Source organism: Megascapheus bottae, chromosome 17, assembly GCF_031878675.1.
Source record: "Megascapheus bottae isolate mThoBot1 chromosome 17, mThoBot2.hap1, whole genome shotgun sequence".
NCBI classification, from domain to species: Eukaryota; Metazoa; Chordata; class Mammalia; order Rodentia; family Geomyidae; genus Megascapheus; species Megascapheus bottae.
The window spans coordinates 37,142,627-37,158,766 of record NC_143525.1 but is presented as its reverse complement, the minus strand read 5'-3'; the positions used below and the strand labels follow the sequence as shown (position 1 = coordinate 37,158,766).

Sequence of the window (16,140 nt, the reverse complement as noted above, 5' to 3'; positions counted from 1 at the left end):
CAGAATTACATTTCAGGGTCTTGGGCCACACCTGTGGCATCCTGCCCCAACCTGTGTGGCTTCACAAAATGGCAGCTGGCCTGGCTCCTTGCTCAGTCTTAGAGCATTAACTCCCTGATTACCAGTTAGTAAGGAGGCAGATCTCTGCAAAGCTGCATTGCTTGTGACTGCGCCATCTTACTTGGTGTGACAAAATACCTCAAAGGCAACCTGAAAATGCAACTTTATAGAAACAGGTTTAGAACTGCTCTAGACCTGCACCAGAAGGGAAGGAATGAAAGGAAACATTAACTCATGAAGCAGAAAAGCACTGCATAACTGAAGAGAAGCACAAATGAGGTAGTGGCTTATTCTCCTGGCTGCTACACAAGCATTCTCTTGCCGTAATAGCTGGATGAAGGGATCAGAAGTGACCATGTCACGGTGCTCATTGCTTAAAAACTCCCAGTTTCAAGCTCCTCCCTGGAGAGAGCAGGGCCCCATCAGTTAAGACAGAGGGCAGGGTCCAAGCTTTTAGCCCTCGTGGTCCATCTGGATAGGTCTGTCTGAAACTGGAAGAAAGGACTTTGTTCTCCTGCAACCATAGCTCTGCTGCGTAGGTCTGTACCTTTCTCAGAATCACTACACACTCTTTAGTCTTCCTCCAAGCTCCAGAGCCATTGATACAAATGCTTTATTAAAGCTAAACAATCACATAGTACATAATGGTGACATGATAACGCAGAATTCCTCCTAGTGTCGTAGCTCCTTGGCTGGTTGAGGCAGCTCAGTGGCTGAGCCTAGTCAGGCCAACCTGCAGGTGAGAGTTCACTCCGACTTTTGAGATTGGATGCTGATTGTTTTGGATTTCTACAATTATTAAATCCATGTCTGAGTGGTCTGTCTTTGCTCCTTTGTATTTTGAGGGCTGGCTGGGCAGGATGGTTTGTCCATGTCATAGATTTTTGAGCTGGGAGAACAAAATTGGTGAAGGAAACTAGCTCTCACCGAGGCTTGTGCCCAGCAGGTGCTTCAGGTCCAAAGCTGTCAGGTTTCCAGGCTTCCTCCTGTCCGTGACGGCTGGCTATGTCAGTCAGTGCTGTCTAAGCAGAGGTCTGGCTGCAAAGTGGTGATCTGAAGGTAGATGCGCCGGGACAGCTCTGGCCCAACACGGCGGGAGGTAGAAGTCACACCTTCCCCTCGACGTACCTGGATATCTGCCAGCAGATTCTGGCGTTCTTGATCTGAACAACATCGTTGGTAAGCCTGAAAATGGTAAATGACTATACCACACCATCCAGGGTCATCACCTGTCCATGAGTTGGGAAGTTGGCATGCTTGGATTAGCGATGAAAACCTATTTTCCCTGCCCAAGTCAGCCAACCCATACCCCTGATACTCAGGACATGTGGGCCCCCAACAATGTGAAGTCATCCCACTGAGGGCAAAAGGGGCTGGGGGACCAGGCACCGGTGGTTCACACCTATAATCCTAGCTATTTTAGGAGGCTGAGTCACGGTTTAAAGCCAGCCTGGGCACAAAAGTCCATGAGACTATCTCCAATTCACCAGAAAACCAGAAGTACTGTGGCTCAAGTGGTAGAGTGGTAAGCCTTGAGCTAAAGAGCTCAGGGACAGGGCTCAGGGTTCAAACCCCATGACTGACCAAAAAAAAAAAAAAAAAAAGCTGGGGGTGGCAACCCTTAAAGCAGCATACCTGCACCAGGAGGCGGGGGGATGGATAAGCACCTACAATGGCACTGGCCATTTCCAGGCTGACTCGGTTTAGCTGCTGGATCTGCCTCCTCCAGACCAGTGTGAGTCCTCTGCCAGTACGATCCACCTTCACCCCTCCAGCCCAGTCACTCTCCAGGCAGAAGGAGAAGCTGGTTTGATCTCTAAGCTTCCTGCAAACAGCATAGTTGAGCTAGGTTATTAATTACTCTGACAACTATCCCCCTCAACTGGAGAATGAAAAAGTTAGGTCTGGCCAATGAGTTTTCTTCAGTGATTTGAGTCATCACTTTAGAGCTAAGTACAGTGTTAGTTACAATTGCCTTAAAAACTATGTCTTGAGCCTGGCACTGTTCATGCCTATAATCTTAGCTACTCAAGAGGCTGAGCAGCCTAGACAAGAAAGTTGTGACTCATCTCCAGTCAGGCACTAAGAAGTCAGTAGTAGAGATGTGGCTCAAGTGGCAGAGCACTACGCTAAGGGGGAGCGCCCAGGCTCTGAGTTTAAACCCCAGGACGGGTTTCAACACACACACACACACACATGGGTTGAAAGTGTGCCACAATGGTAGAGCACTTGCCTAGCATTCACAAAGCCATGAGTTCCATCCTCAGTACCACAGAGGCAACGAGATAGCCAGGTATCATCTTGTCCTTCATTAGGAAATTCTTTTGCTTAATGTTGAAAGGGCTGTGTATTGCCTAAGGGACTGGATGTCAGGTAATTGGGGGTTTTCTGGTCCTCACTTGCTAATTAAAGCTTAAGACCTGCCAATCTTCCAGCTTCAAATATAAAATATCGGACTTGAACAGGATTGTCTCTGAGGACTACGAAAACTTGAACTAAGTAGGCTAGAGCTTTGCCTTGCGAGGGCTTATTACTAAGTGATCTGATAGTGGATCCTGGTAATGAGGCATCACCTGCAGAATGCATACCTGCACATAAAAAAAATGTTTCACAGGGCTGGGAGTTCGGCCTAGTGGTAGAATACTTGCCTAGCATGCATGAAGACCTGGGTTCGATGCCTCAGTACCACATACATAGAAAAGGTAGAAGTGGAAGTGTGGCTCAAGTGGTAAAGCTCTAGCCTTGAGAAAGCCCAAGGACAGTGTTCAGGCCCTGAGTTCAAGCCCTAGGACTGGCAAAAAAAAAAAAAAAAGTTTCACAGAGACTAGGCTTCAGTATTGTTCCAAAAAGTATTACGATGACATTAGCTCTTTCTGCCTCCAAACAGGCAATGGGCTAGCTACAGAATTTATGGAAAAGAGACCTTTTCTTTGTCTAGAAGAACCAGGGGTAAAGCCCAGACTCAGCACAGATGCTGGTTGTACCAGGACACTCACTTGAACGGTGTTTCAGCCACAGCTTTTGTGAACATGCAGGCCAAGTCAGATAGCTCTTTCCAACTCTGTACAATCCGAACCTGGGCTTCTGTGTGGAGTTGCAGATCCACCAATGCCTAGAAACCCCAAGGTAACAATGGATTGGAAACGTGGAGACTAGAAAGTCACCCTTCACTGTAGCTTTACCCCAACTTCTCAGCTTCCCATTTGGGAGCCAACACAGAAGAAAGCTCTCTAGAGAGCATTTTATTCCATCTCAGAAGGAAATCTGGTTAAATTACCAGTATGCAACCAACAGACTCGGGCCACAGGAAGTTCTTACCTCTTCCATGTCTACCCTGGATACCACGAGGCCTGTGCTGGGCTCTTGTCTCTGTTGCTTCTTTTCCTTGGCCTGTTTACTTGCTGCTCCCTGTTTCTTTTTCCTTGGAGGATTCTGAGTACTGGAGCAGGGGAGAAAATAAAAGGACAGAAGCTCCAGGTGAGCTGGGCCAGAAGAGGCATAAGAGTGGCTCAGCATATACCACAAGGCTTGTCAGGGGCATGTCTTGCACAAGATTCGTGGCTGGGGTGAATAAACTCACCCTTGTTGGCTCAGGAGCTGCCCCTTTAGCACTTAAATGTCAGGGGAAATTCAAACCTGAAGGATTTCTCCTGGTCCACAATCACCAGTGACAGTGCTTTTCCCTCTGTCCTTGCTGTGACGTCAGTTACGAAACCACGAAGGGTTTCCTTCTCTTTCTCGGAGCTGTTGGGACTTCCCTGTATGAAGGGGCACAAAGGGCATTACCACCTGCTCCCCAGTAAGAGCTGGGCATCATTCCATGTCCATTCCTATCCCTCTGGCCCTGCCCACCTGCTTGAAGTTGTAGACCAGTGACTTAAAAGTCTCTGCCATGAGCAACACAAGGATTGTGGGCTCTTCCTCCCAGTCTTCGCCATCCTGTCAAAGGGTCCAGAGCACAGGACAGTGAGGGAAGTCAACAGGTGTAGGGTTGCCATGAGTGGCCCAGGTGCTGCAGGTGTAAAACTCTCCACCCCTTATGCATCATCTATTTCTTCTCGAATGACATCATAGTAACAAGAACCAGCTTCTTCCCAGTCTTCAACGGTTCAATGGTGCACAGTATCTCAACAGACATGGAAGAAGAGATGAACACTAAGGCTGGAAAGGCAGCTCAGTGATAGAGGACTTGCCTAGTATGCACAGGTCCTGGGTTTGACCCTCAGGTCAAACACACACACAGAGGATAAAGGAAGGAACACATCAGCATGCTGAAAGATCTGAAGTAACTCAAGTTTTTCTTTTCCTTATGTACTTTTCCCTATGTATCTTTTTTTTTTAAATATTAATTTGCAATACTTAAACTTGAATTCAGAGCCTTGAGTTTGGTAGGTAGGCACTCTCGGCCCTAGCCCATTTTTTCTTTTCTTTCTTATTTTTTTGTTGGTCTTGAGGATTGAATTCTGGGCCTGGGTGCTGTACCTGAGCTCTTCAGTTCAAGGCTACTGCCCTACCCCTTGGGCCACAGCACCACTTCTGGTTTTCTAGTGGTTAATTGGAGATAAGAGTTCCATGGTCTTTATCTTTAGTGCCTGGGCCGGCTTTGAGCCTCGATCCTCAGATCTCAGCCTCCTGAGTAGCTAAGATTACAGGCATGAGCCATCATGCCCAGCTCCAGCCCAATTTTTCTATACATTAGAACAACAATAATCAAAACGCTCTGAGCTTCAAAAGGTATAAATAAAAGATATATAAGGGAGCAGGGTGGTGGGGTAGTCACAACTTAACATGTTCACCCACGTGTCCTGTGCTTCTCGATCAAAGTCATTCTATCCATGGTTCTCGCTCCTGACTCATTTCACTTTTCTCACTTTCTTTATCATATACATATACGTACATTGAATATTCTGGCTGTTTCATGCATTTTATATGCTTGCTTTGTTTTTGTTTTTCCCAGTCCTGGGGCTTGAGCTCAGGGCCTGGGCACTGTCTTTGAGCTTCCTCAAGGCTAGCACTCTACTACTGAGCCACAACACCACTTCTGGCTTTTTCTCTATATGTGGTACCAGGAAATCGAACCCAAGGCTTTGTGCATGCTAGGTAAGCACTCTATTACTAGGCCACACTCCCAGCCTCTGTTCTTTTTTTTTTTTTTTTTTTTTTGCCAGTCCTGGGCTTGAGCTCAGGGCCTGAGCACTGTCCTTGGACTTTCTCAAGGCTAGAGCTCTACCACTTGAGCCTCAGCACCACTTCCGGCTTTTTTTGTATGTATGTGGTACCAAGGAATCAAACCCGGGTCTTTGTGCATGCTAGGCAAGCACTTTAACCACTAGGCCAAACTCCCAGCCCTCCCAGCCTCTGTTCTATGCACTTTGAATAGAGGTATGGAGGGAACAAATAAACAACTCTGGCTCTGAATCTGTATGCTAAGATCTGGGTGGGCCTTACAAATACGTAAAAACCTTTGAATAACAAAGAAAAGTCCCAGGAGAAACCTCCATTAGTGAGAGCACCTTCGCTTTCTTCATCAGAGCCAGAACACAAAGCTTAGGCTGCTTCTGGGCCAATGATCCTACAGCAGCACAATTTCATAGTGACTGGGAAGCAGAACTTCCAGTTCTCTGATTTGGGCCCTACAAACAAGCGCAAGACCCCCAGTACAGCAGGGTGTAACTGGGAGCTCTGGTTCTAGTTTCGGCTGTGATCTTGAACCAGGCTGTTAAGGTCTCTGCACCTATTTATTTTTCCACCTGTGATTTGCTGGGAATTCCTCCCTCAGGATAACCACACCTAAACAAGCGGCCTTGAGAGGATAAACAGCACTGTGAATATGAAGTTTGCTAACACCGGATGTAAACAATGTGGAAACAAGTCTTGAGAAAGTTACAAGACCCAACGCCCCCCTCCCCTGGGGGGGGGGGAGGGAGGGAAAGAGAGAGAGAAAGGGAAAAAAACCTTAATGTTTCATCTCCTAACTGTTGAAAATAAAGAGAACTTAGAGTCACAAATAAGAGGAAGGCTAGGTACTGGAAGTGCACTAACCTGGAGAGCCTAGACAGGCAGAAATAGGTTCTGTGTGCTTACTCCCAGATGCTGAACACTCCCCGCCACACACACACCACTACAGGGAGACTGATTATAACACTGCAACGCTGTCTCACACAAGGGAACAGAGACACCAAGATGACTTGTCTGCAGTTGCAGCAATAAAGCCATAGGGTTAGGATTCAAACACAGCCCCAATTCCCAAAGCCCAGTTACAGAACTAGTCATCAGATATAGATGGATTATCTTCCTCTGACCCATTCTGTGCAAGGAGGCAATTGCTACAGATATTGCACGGCCCTTGTGCCCTCCACTTGCCAGCCAGAAAGTGGAGTGTGAGACTAGAGGGAAAGAGGAGAGTGAGGTCAAAGCTTCTCTGAAAGTGGTCCTCTCCAGTTCTATTCTTACACATTCTGCTAACCACTTCCTCCCTTTATCTCTTCAGGCTCAGGGATGGGTTAATTGCTTTGCAGGTGGGTGTCAACCAAGGGCAATTTTCCCCATAAAGGACATATTTGGTTGTCAGAATTGGGAGGGACACCATTGGCATCTAGTGGGTGAAAACCACAGATGCTGCTAACACATTCTATAGTGCACAGAACCATCTCTAGCCCTCGGCTCCATTAGCTGCTCACAAAGAATTATCTGATCTGAAATCTCACCAGCACTGAGATATAAAAACTCTCACTTATGCTATCAAGATGGAGCTATTGTTGTACCCTACCTACGTATTTATTGCCAATCCTGGGGCTTGAACTCTGGGCCTGGGTGGTGTCCCTGAGCTCTTCAGCTCAAGGTTACTGCCCTATCCCTGGGCCTAGGGGTTTTCCCTGAACTCTTCAGCTCTAGGATATTGCCCTACCCTTGAACCACAGCCCCACTTACTGTTTTCTAGTGATTAATTGGAGATAAGAGGCTCAGGGTCTTTAGTGCCCATGCTAGCTTTGAACCTCAATCCTCAGATCTCAGCCTCCTGAGTAGCTAGGCTTACAGGCATGAGCTACCACTCCTGGATTCCCAGAGCTTTTTCAAGGCTAGTGCTTTACCACTTCAGCCACAGTATCACTTCCAGCTTTTCCTGTGTATGTGGTACTGAGGAATCAAAGCTAGGACTTTGTGAATGTTAGGTAAGCACTCTACCTCTAGGCCAAACTCCTCCCCACCTCCTCCCCAAAAAACAAACAAACAAAAAAAACCCAGTTCCTTTATTAAATCTTCCTCAAATTATCCAAAGTACCATCTGTTTCCCTGATGTAGCCTCAAATTTTATGTGTGTGTGTGTATTTTTTTAAATAAAAGCCTATTGGACCAGGAGTTTAGCCTAGTGGTACAGTGCTTGCCTAGCAAGAACAAGGACCCAGCTTCGATTCCTTGGTACCACATACCAAGAAAAAAGTTGGAAGTAGTGCTGTGGCTCAAGTGGTAGAGCCCTAGCCTTGTTTTTTAAAAAACAAACTATTTGTGATGTAACTCTAAAGAGTAGGAAGGGAAGAACTATTAGCTAGAACTATTAGCCCAAGCCAGGCGTGGTGGCTTACATTTATAATCCTAGCTACTCAGGAGGCTGAGATCTGAGATTCAGGGTACAAAGCCAGCCTGGGCACAAAAGGACCTGAGATTCTTATCTCCAATTAACCTCTAGAAAATGGGAAGTGGGGGCTTGGCTCAAAGGTAGGGTGGTAGCCTTGAGCTGAAGTGCTCAGGGACAGTGCCCAGGCTCATGGGTAGGATGGTAGCCTTGAGCTGAAGAGCTCAGGGACAGCATCCAGGCCATGGGTCAAGCCCCATGACCCACCAAAAAAAAAAAAAGAAGAACCATTAGCCCTACCTGAGGCAGCGCTGCCCTTCTCCGCCATGTGATACTGCAAGGCACAGCCTGGGCTTCAATCACACAACAGCACTCCATGGACTGCAGCGCCCCGAGAAGCTGTCCCCCACCTTCCATCTGCAAAAGCACTGAAACGGATGGGAAAGGGCCTGTCAGTGGAGAGGTCCAGGAAGCAGAGAGCTCAGCTTAGGGTAGAGAAAGATATTAGGAGAACCTGGATCCAGCGCCACAATGATGTGCTTTAAGCATTCCTCTGGCCTCAGAGCTTTCAGGCTGTTGACTGGTATTGTCTTCTTTCTTTCTGGTTGTCTTGGGGTGCTTTCTTTCCAGCTTGCTTGTCTCTGTGATTGGCATCTCTGAGAACCTTTTTTCTGAACTTTCTGCCTATTCTTGGTTTTGGTTCTCTTCTCAGGTGGGAAGGTGTCAGGATTTATTTCGGTTTCTGCCAACCTGTTGCTCTGAACAAGGCAGGTAGATTGGTAAGCTAAAAGCTGATGACATGGACTCTCTGAAATAGGGTCTTGGGTATCTGTTGTTCTTTTTGAGTTATTGTGGAGGGAAACATTAGGGATCTTTAGAAATGGCTTTTTCCAGTCACTGGGATGTTCCAAAATAGTTTTAACTGGGGAGCTGGAGTCCTTGGAAGTTGGCTGCTTGTGTGTCAAAAATTTACAGGTCAGCCTCTCAGCCAGAGGTCTAATTTCCTCTTCATCCTCATCCTCACTTCCACTGCTTAGCACTCTGACAGGCTCTGTTTGTGTGAGTGTTTTATCTGTGTCTGGGAAACGTGCTAGATCTTCCAACACTGGTGACGAAGGACAAGAAGCCTCAGAATCTGAAGTCTCAACCAGTATAATCTTCTCCACTCTCTCAGTCTTCCTCCTTTTTGTTAAAGATGGCACCTTTTTCAGAAAGGAAAACGTTGGCAACTCCTCAGAATCACTCTCTGTGGAAGCCAGTGAGAGGGATGACTGTAATACAGCCATCAATATGTCCTATCACATTAGTTGCCTAAAAGGAAAAGAAATGAGACACAGATGATAGCATACATGTTTTCTTATAGCCAAGCTTTACAAAGGCATGAGCCACCAACACTTGGCTAGAAATACAAAACTTCAAAGTCACCTTTTGAAAGGTGAATGATGAGAGGAGGTGAACATGATCGACGTTCTTTACATGCATGTTATAAAACCAGAATAATGTAAAATTCATTCAAAAGGTAGGGAGAAGGGAGAAGGAAGAATGATTGATGGGGTGAATTTCTCCAAAACACATGAAAAGCCTGTATATCTCAATGGCAGACTGCTTCAATAAGGGTTCAGTCCCCACAAAAACGAAAAAAGCTTAGCGAGTTTGAGTATATTCAAGGTTGTGCTACTAAGACCACTAATTCCAGAACACATGTTATCACCTCAAAAAGAGATCTTGCAGTCAGCAAAGCCCCTGTCCCTTCTCTTCAACTAAACATCTATCGCCTATTCTGGATATTTCATGTCATCATCACTACAAATATGTACTTCATGGGAACACAACTCTACACTAGGTGGCCTTTTGTGACTCCCTTCTCAGGCCTAGCTTCCTGTTCTCAGCGCTCCCTGACCCCGCCCTGGGCCGCAGATGGCGCCTGGAGACCCCGCTTGACGCAGACCACCGAGGGCGCGCTCCGCGCTTCCGAGGCCGGCGGTTGTTGCCTGCGTCCCGGGATGCCCCAACCACCAAGCCCCTGCGGACCGGGGCCCGAGCGGGGCCCGCGGCCCACAGCGCTCACCTGCAGCTTCTCCCGCCACTTTTTCAACAGCCACGCCCGACCCGGAAGTCCATCTCCCGGTAACCCGGAAGTCGATCTCCCGGTAGCGGAAGTGGACTTCCCAGCTAGGAAGTGAGGGTCGGAGCAGCATGGCGTCGGCGGTGCTGGCGCTGAGGACGCGAGCAGCCGGTAACCGGACACTGTAGCAATTCCAGGGAGGACGAGTGGAGAGGCAGGACTGGGAGTGTGGGTGGAAACTGGCCGCGGTGGGGGATGTGCGGACAAGCGAGGTTGGAAGGGCTGGGGCGCCGAGCACGTGGCGCGTCCGGGGCGGGGCGGGGCGGGGCGGGGATGCCGGGGGAGGGGCGGGGGTGCCGGGGGAGGGGCGGGGGTGCCGGGGGAGGGGCGGGGGTGCCGGGGGAGGGGCGAGGCCAGGCGTCGGGGTTCCGAGGATCTGCGGAGTTTATGTGCAGTTCTGCGTTTATGTCGAAGACTTAAAAAAGTTAATGCATGGGGGGAGGGAACTGGGGACAAAAACATAAGAAGGGACATCAGTGTGTGAGAAGTAACGCACCCTCTATCTGGCGAATATAACTGTAACCCCTCTATACATTGAAACAAAAATAATTATTAAGAGAAGTTAGTTAATTCATGCCAGGCGCTGGTGGCTCACTCCTGTAATCCTAGCTGCTCTGCAGGCAGAGGTCTGAGGGTCACCGTTGAACGCCCGCATTCAACAGATTTAAGATTTATTTGTGCCAAACCTGCAGACTTGGACTTTGTAACTCCTGGTCTGCTCTTTTTCTGGAAAATTAGCTAATAAATAAAATATATACGTATAAATAAAATATAAATTACGACAAGTGCTGTAAAGAAATAAAGGATGAGTATGTGTCTCAATTAGATGGTTAAAGAAGGCCTCTGAGGATATAATTGAGTTACAGCCCCCCAAAACTTTGGAAAACCAGCCCTGTACAGAGTGATCTAATATTATTAAGACCCCCCCCCTCCCGTCCTGGTCCTCTTGAGACCTGAACTCTGGACGTGCATGCTGTCCCTGAGCTCCTTTTACTCAAGACTAGCGCTCTGCCATTTGAGGCACAATGCCACTTCTGGCTTTTTCTGTGATTAATTGGAGATAAGAGTCTCATGGATTTTCCTGCCCTGGCGGGCCTTGAACCATGTTCCTCAGATCTCAGCTTCCCAAGTAGCTAGGATTATAGGCATGGCCTAATATTATATTTTGAGAAGCAAACTGCTGTTCTTTTATAATTTAAAATAGGACAGTCATGGGATGTAGTTCAGCGTTAGAGTACCTGTTCTTTCCCTAGCAGTGCAGAATAAATGAATGAATGAATGAATGAGTAGATGCATGAAACCAGATGGAAAACTTGATTTTTGCTATAGCAGCTGTTTACATCATGGCATCATCTACAGTGAGGAGAAAGATGGGGCGTAGGAAGGTAAGGTAGGTGAAGCAAAATCCCAGGCACTCATTCATAAGTGAGTGAATGAGTAGATGTTTAAAGGTAGGCAGCTCCTGGTTCTGAGCATTTAATAAGTTTTTGTAGTTTGTGTGTGTGTGTGTGTGTGTGTGCGTGGATACAAGTCCACATCCATCCTAATACTACAACTTGAGCTGGGGGCACATTATATTCTTACATAGCTTTTTGGCTTAAGGCTGGTGTTCTACCACTTGAGCCACACTTCAACTGGTTAATTCCACTATTTTCTGCTGGTTAATTGGAGGTAATTGGATTGGGCTGGGAGCATGGCCTAGTGGTAGCATGCTTGCCTAGCATGCATAAAACCCTGGGTCCGATTCCCTAGAACCACATACACAGAAAAGCCGTAAGTGGCACTGTGGCTCAAGTGATAGAGCACTAGCTAGCCTTGAGCAAAAAGTGTCTAAAGACAGTGTTCAGGCCCTGAATTCAAACTCCAGGACTGGTAAAAAATAAATAAATCTTGGGGATTTTCCTGTGTTAGCTAGCTTTGAACTAAAATCCTCAGATCTCAGCCTCCTAAATTACAGGTGTGAGCTACTGGTGTCTGGGTTCTTTGTAAGGTATCTCTGGTCCTTTTTGATAACCAATTTGTGTCCTAAAATTATGAAAACTTGACAAATGCATGCAATGCAAACTCTGAACTTAGGCTTCAGACACCCTCAAAGGTTCTCGAAAGACCCTGGTCCACAAACCATCTCTGTGTTAGGTGTCCTGATGGCAGTGACTACTAGCCCTAGAGGCTTGTCATACAGGGAGGGGCTTCCATGTTAGCAGATTTTTGTAGTTCACTTTCCTTTTCAAAATTAATGTTGAGCCAGGTGCTAGAGAAGGAGGACTTCCAGGTGTCCCCTGAAAACCAACACACTTAGCGTTTTTGTCCCTCTTACATATCTTTCTCCCCTGCAACCTGTAAATTTAGCCTAATGTCTGTAGAAGCTAAGAATCTATTTAGGGATCTTTGTGAACACAGCCTCTATTTTCTTGGTAGTTACAGCTCTGCTTAGTCCCAGTCCAACTACAGCTCTTGCTGTTAGATATGCATCCAAGAAAACTGGTGGTAGCTCCAAAAACCTCGGTGGAAAATCACCAGGCAAACACTATGGCATCAAGAAAATGGAAGGTAAGTATGTACCCCAGCTGACCCCTGCCCTGCCCCTGCTGCTAGGAAACAATGCAAGGGTACCTGGGCTGGATTTTCCCTCGGCCCATGTAGCACTAGATTGAAGGGGCACATAAGCTCTGAGAAGGTATGAGAGTGCCTGAACAGGAGGAGCCATAGCTGTGCCATTAGAGAAGAGGCTCTTGGATGCTGGGGTTCTGCTTATGTTGTGTTATTGATCAGGAATACTTGACCAGCATGCTTTCTTAGCAGTAGACTGTGTTGCTATGTTCTGGGCTCAGTTAGCATACCTGTGGGCTTCTCTTCTAGGTCACTATGTTCATGCTGGCAACATCATTGGGACTCAGCGCCATTTCCGCTGGCACCCAGGTGCTCATGTAAGTTGCTCTGTAACCCCCCACCTTCCTTGTCTCTTTTCTAGGATGAACTTTTAATACTTTTAAGCACAGTGGTAATGGAAATATTTGCAATGATTGGGTAATTACCATATGCCAAGCATTTTGCTAATTCCTATTTCTACTTTATCTCATTACCACATCCCTATTAGGTGAGTGTCATCTACACTTTACAGGTGAAACACCAGACAGAGACTTAAGAGAGTAGCAGGGCCAAAAATAATAGCTGGGATTACAGGTGTGAGCCACTGCGCCAGGCTTCTTAGTTTCTATTGTAGTCCGTTTTTGCCCCCTCATTCTTTTTTTTCTTTTTTTTTTTTTGCCAGTCCTGGGCCTTGAACTCAGGGCCTGAGCACTGTCCTTGGGCTTTCTCAAGGCTAGAGCTCTATCACTTGAGCTACAGCACCATTTCTGGCTTTTTCTATAATACGTGGTACCGAGGAATCAAACCTGGGTCTTTGTGCATGCTAGGCAAGTCCTGGCCCCTTCCCTCATGCTTTCTTTTTTTTTTTTTTTTGCCAGTCCTGGGCTTGAGCTCAGGGCCTGAGCACTGTCCTTGGACTTTCTCAAGGCTAGAGCTCTACCACTTGAGCCTCAGCACCACTTCCGGCTTTTTTCTATGTATGTGATACCGAGGAATCGAACCCGGGTCTTCATGCATGCTAGGCAAGCACTTTAACCACTAGGCCAAACTCCTGGCCCCTTCCCTCATGCTTTTATTGGTAAATTTGTTTTCTGTACTAGGAATCAAAAATCCAGAACCTACACTTATGCCAGGCAAGTGCTCTCATTGAGTAGCATTCAATATGTCCAAGCTACTTTTTGGCAATTTTAATAAAGGACTACTATAATTTATAATTATTTCAAAGAAGCTAATTGGATGCAAACTGATAATGTACATGATATTGATATTGGATATATGGCTATACTATAATCCAAGATTTACTGTTTTGAGCTAGGTAGTATTCTAAGGTCTTTATGATTACTACTTATATATAAGAGGATCTTATAAAACAATATTGCTCTCATTTGTAGATGAAAAAACAGAAAAAAAATAATACTTAGCTGGGCGCTGGTGGCTCACACCTGTTATCCTAGCCACTCAGGAGGATCTGAGGATCATGGTTCAAAGCCAAAGTGGGCAAGAAAATCTCTTATCTCCAATTAACCACCAAAAAACTGGATGTGATGTGACTTAAAGTGGTAGAGTGCTAGCCTTGAGCAAAAAGAGTTCAAGGCCCCATGACCAACTCCCCCCAAAAAAGCCTAGTGCTGGGATTACAGGTGTGTGTGTGTGTGTCCTCATACCTGGCTTTAAGTCTAAAAACATGTTTCCAGTGGCTTTGAATTGCAGCATTTTCCTGTGCCTGGTTTTAGAATCTGTCCAGTGTGATTCTGACCAGCTGTAGAGACTGACTATGATATTAGCCCCCTGGGATAGAACGGCCACCTGGATTGGCTAATGGAATTTTCTTTTTCCTCCTCTATTATGGATTCAGTAAATAAGTAGAAGCAAAGAAATGCAAAGAAATAATGGGAAAAGGAACCTGAGGTGGAGCTCTCTATCTCCTCTTCTGCGTCAGATCCTGCCTCTGAGGAAGAAGTCTGAGGTTCTGGGATGGACCCTTTGTCCCTCCAGCTGACCAGGTCTGTGTTGCAGGTGGGGCTGGGGAAGAAGAAGTACCTGTATGCCCTGGAAGAAGGAATAGTTCGCTACACTAAAGAGGTGTATGTGCCCAACCCCAACAACTCGGAGGCTGTGGATATGGTCACCAGGCTGCCCAAGGGTGCTGTGCTCTACAAGACTTTTGTCCATGTGGTTCCTGCCAAACCTGTGGGCACCTTCAAACTGGTAGCCATGCTCTGAGTCCTGGGCAGATACTGGAGCCCAGGTGACAGGAGAGGGTGACATCAGAAGTCAAGGGTTAAGGTGACAACAAGCTGCCACAGAGGAAGTCTGTTGGATGGTGGCTGTGGGGACTCTGAAATGCTGGAATACCCTAGGAGGTCTGAAGCTCAATAAAGCTGGCTGGAGTTCCCAGTGTGTATTGGGGACAAACTTAGATGAGCTGCCTACTGCTTTGTTTATTCTTATCCTCCCATGTACTTCAAGGGGGTAAAGCAGGACGGAGGCATGTCATTGAGGAAATGAGAAGTGGTTGTATATAGGAGTTTGCTCTGTCACTGACCCTTAGAGGGAAGGAAGGGGAGAGTTTGGGCTTTAGGGTGTCACTGCTTCTTCCCTCATGGATTTCCTAAAAGTCCAATTTCTGGCCTGTGAGAGGAGGGGGCAGTAGAGGAAGAAATACACTTGTGTTCCACACCTGGTACTTGCAGAGGGAGCAGGCTGTATGCCTAAGCATAGCACCCTCCCCCGACCTGGGCAGGATGAGGCAGCAGGACCCTTGAGGCTCATATAGCACCCACCTGACTTGAAAATGAGTCTTTCCACAATAAGGTAGCAAATGACTGCTTCAGCCATGGCTAAGAAACAGATGGCTTCTTCCAGCCCCTGAACAGTTGGATACACTGAACCTACTTTCTTTTCTGGCTTTTTTTTTTCTCCCCAGTCCTGGGGCTTGAATTCAGGGCCTGGGCTAGCATTCTACCACTTGAGCTACAGTACTACTTCCAGCTTTTTCTGTGTATGTGGTACCAAGGAGTCAAATCCAGGGTTTTTGCATGCTAGGCAAGCACTCTACCACTAGGCCACACTCCTGGCCCTAGACCCAGAGCTTTAAGTTAACAATCAGCTTTAAGCTGATTATTATCAGCTGACAAATCCTTCTGGGAAACACCCAGAGCTGGACAAGCAAGCTGATTGCCACTGTGACAGCTGGTGCTTCCTAGATAGCCCCATACAGAATACTTCACCCTTCTGGGATTCCCTGTAACAAAGAGGCTCAAAGACTCAGAGGCATCCAACATCCTACCCATCTTCCACCCAGGGCCTTGTGAACAGTGAGCCTAAGACTGAGGGTCCCATCCTCTTTTCTTCCTTTCAAGAAACCCCTCTAGGTGTCCTTAATCTATCACCACTTTATCTCTCCTGAATTCTTTATTTTTCCTTGTGTCAGTACTAGGGACAGAACTCAGAGCCTGGGTGCTGTCCCTTAGTTTTTTTGCCCAAGGCTTACACTCTATACCATTTTAGCCATAGTTCCACTCCTGGCTTTTTGGTGGTTAATTGGGGATAAGAGCCTTACAGACTCCTTTTGGGCTGGCTTCAAACTGTGATCCTCAGATCTCAATCTCCTGAGTTAGATTATGGGTGTGAAGCCACTGGTGCCCAACTCTTGACTTATTTTTTAACCTCATCTCCATTTCAACTTTTTGCCCATTCATTGGAAATTGTTAACTGGAGATAAAGAGTCTCTTGGATTTATCTGTCTGAACTGGCTTTGAACCAAGACCTTCAGATCTCAGCCTCTAGAGTA

The 16,140-nt window shown here is 46.8% G+C and overlaps 2 protein-coding genes across 3 annotated transcripts; one reads left to right on the top strand and one right to left on the bottom strand.

Moving 5' to 3' along the window:
- Positions 1-631: 631 nt before the first annotated feature.
- On the bottom strand, positions 632-9,753 carry Eme1 (essential meiotic structure-specific endonuclease 1). Its single transcript, XM_090350982.1, has 9 exons — positions 9,702-9,753; positions 8,148-8,944; positions 7,934-8,061; positions 3,913-3,999; positions 3,697-3,818; positions 3,379-3,499; positions 3,057-3,172; positions 1,696-1,885; positions 632-1,245 (listed from the first exon to the last, which is right to left on the bottom strand). The coding sequence occupies exons 2-9, from the start codon at positions 8,917-8,919 to the stop codon at positions 1,069-1,071; spliced, it is 1,713 nt and encodes a 570-aa protein (XP_090207108.1). The 5' UTR covers positions 8,920-8,944; positions 9,702-9,753; the 3' UTR covers positions 632-1,068.
- A 45-nt stretch (positions 9,754-9,798) lies between these two features.
- Mrpl27 (mitochondrial ribosomal protein L27) lies at positions 9,799-14,766 on the top strand. 2 transcript variants are annotated; one of them, XM_090350980.1, is made up of 4 exons: positions 9,799-9,869; positions 12,177-12,308; positions 12,618-12,685; positions 14,364-14,766. In XM_090350980.1, the coding sequence occupies exons 1-4, from the start codon at positions 9,830-9,832 to the stop codon at positions 14,568-14,570; spliced, it is 447 nt and encodes a 148-aa protein (XP_090207106.1). In that variant the 5' UTR covers positions 9,799-9,829; the 3' UTR covers positions 14,571-14,766. The 2 variants fall into 2 exon arrangements, with proteins under 2 accessions (XP_090207106.1, XP_090207107.1); XM_090350981.1 differs by having other exon boundaries at positions 9,804-9,869; positions 12,183-12,308.
- Positions 14,767-16,140: the final 1,374 nt, after the last annotated feature.

Excerpts from the sequence above, each read along its gene's own strand:
- Eme1 (XM_090350982.1), bottom strand. The coding sequence starts at position 8,919 with ATGGCTGTATTACAGTCATCCCTCTCACTGGCTTCCACAGAGAGTGAT. Across the intron at positions 3,819-3,912 it reads TGGTCTACAACTTCAAGCAG|GGAAGTCCCAACAGCTCCGA; the intron begins GTGGGCAGGGCC and ends CCCTTCATACAG. Across the intron at positions 3,500-3,696 it reads GACCAGGAGAAATCCTTCAG|TACTCAGAATCCTCCAAGGA; the intron begins GTTTGAATTTCC and ends CCCCTGCTCCAG.
- Mrpl27 (XM_090350980.1), top strand. The coding sequence starts at position 9,830 with ATGGCGTCGGCGGTGCTGGCGCTGAGGACGCGAGCAGCCG. Across the intron at positions 9,870-12,176 it reads GCTGAGGACGCGAGCAGCCG|TTACAGCTCTGCTTAGTCCC; the intron begins GTAACCGGACAC and ends TTTTCTTGGTAG. Across the intron at positions 12,686-14,363 it reads GCTGGCACCCAGGTGCTCAT|GTGGGGCTGGGGAAGAAGAA; the intron begins GTAAGTTGCTCT and ends TCTGTGTTGCAG.